General features: G+C 56.5%; 1 protein-coding gene across 1 annotated transcript; it reads right to left on the bottom strand.

Annotated features, from left to right (window-relative positions):
• Positions 1-25: 25 nt before the first annotated feature.
• Positions 26-808, bottom strand: Pmar_PMAR005960 (merozoite surface protein 2, putative; the record flags this gene model as incomplete). Its single annotated transcript, XM_002774280.1, has 1 exon — positions 26-808. A coding segment is annotated over one exon (783 nt), but the record flags the coding sequence as incomplete, so codon positions are not given.
• Between the last annotated feature and the right edge of the window lie 186 nt (positions 809-994).

A 994-nucleotide genomic window follows, 5' to 3' on the forward strand; every position in this document is an offset into this window, starting at 1 on the left:
CGGTAGCCGGGGCCTCGGTGATGACCTCGGCCGTGGTGGCGACAGCGGTAGCCGGGGCCTCGGTGATGACCTCGGCCGTGGTGGCGACAGCGGTAGCCGGGGCCTCGGTGATGACCTCGGCCGTGGTGGCGACAGCGGTAGCCGGGGCCTCGGTGGTGACCTCGGCCGTGGTGGCGACAGCGGTAGCCGGGGCCTCGGTGATGACCTCGGCCGTGGTGGCGACAGCGGTAGCCGTAACTGGAGAATCCGTGGTCGCTGAGGCATCGGTGGCCTCCTCAGCAGTAGTGGAAACAGGGATCTCATCAGTGGCGGTAGCTGCAGTAGTGGTGGCTACTTCATCGGTTACAATGGCGGTACTGGTTATTTCGGTGGTGTCAACAGCAATAGAAGCGGCCGTACTAGTTTCCTCGATGACGTCTGTAGTGCTTTCTTGAACCACAGGAGTCTCTGTGACCTCATCGGTGGTTTCACCAGAAGTAGTGGTAACTGGATCAACCTCGCATGTGCATGGCGCATTGGATGAATGACAGAGGCTGGGTTTAGCCCAGTACTTGCAATAGGAGCCGGGGGTATCCGAAGCACAACCAGCATCACAGTTACGGGGAGCTTCAGTCGTTCCACTCGTTCCGCAGGAGCATGGTTCATTTGAGCCAAAGCACGTGCTAGGTGTCTGCCAGTACTTACAATAGGACCCGGGATAGGTAGCAGCACATCCAGCGTCGCACTCAGTGGTGTTGCTCATCACGATTCTGATCTTCTGAAGAGAAGCGAGGGTGACGATGGCGATGGGGAAGGAACGAATGGTCATCTTCCAGGAGTATAATAAGGCTATGGTGAGAGGAGTGCAGCTCAAAAGTCAATCATCGATGTCTCGGAACGACTACATACGTCTGCAACTGAGAGACACGTCTCTGTTGGTTACAGCTGATTTAGGGCGCAGAGGATAGCTATCGCGCCCAATCGTTTCACAAGATACTATATCCTATAGAACGTG

The sequence above is a fragment of the Perkinsus marinus genome (genome assembly GCF_000006405.1).
Source record: "Perkinsus marinus ATCC 50983 genomic scaffold scf_1104296958492, whole genome shotgun sequence".
Classification (NCBI taxonomy): Eukaryota; Perkinsozoa; order Perkinsida; family Perkinsidae; genus Perkinsus; species Perkinsus marinus.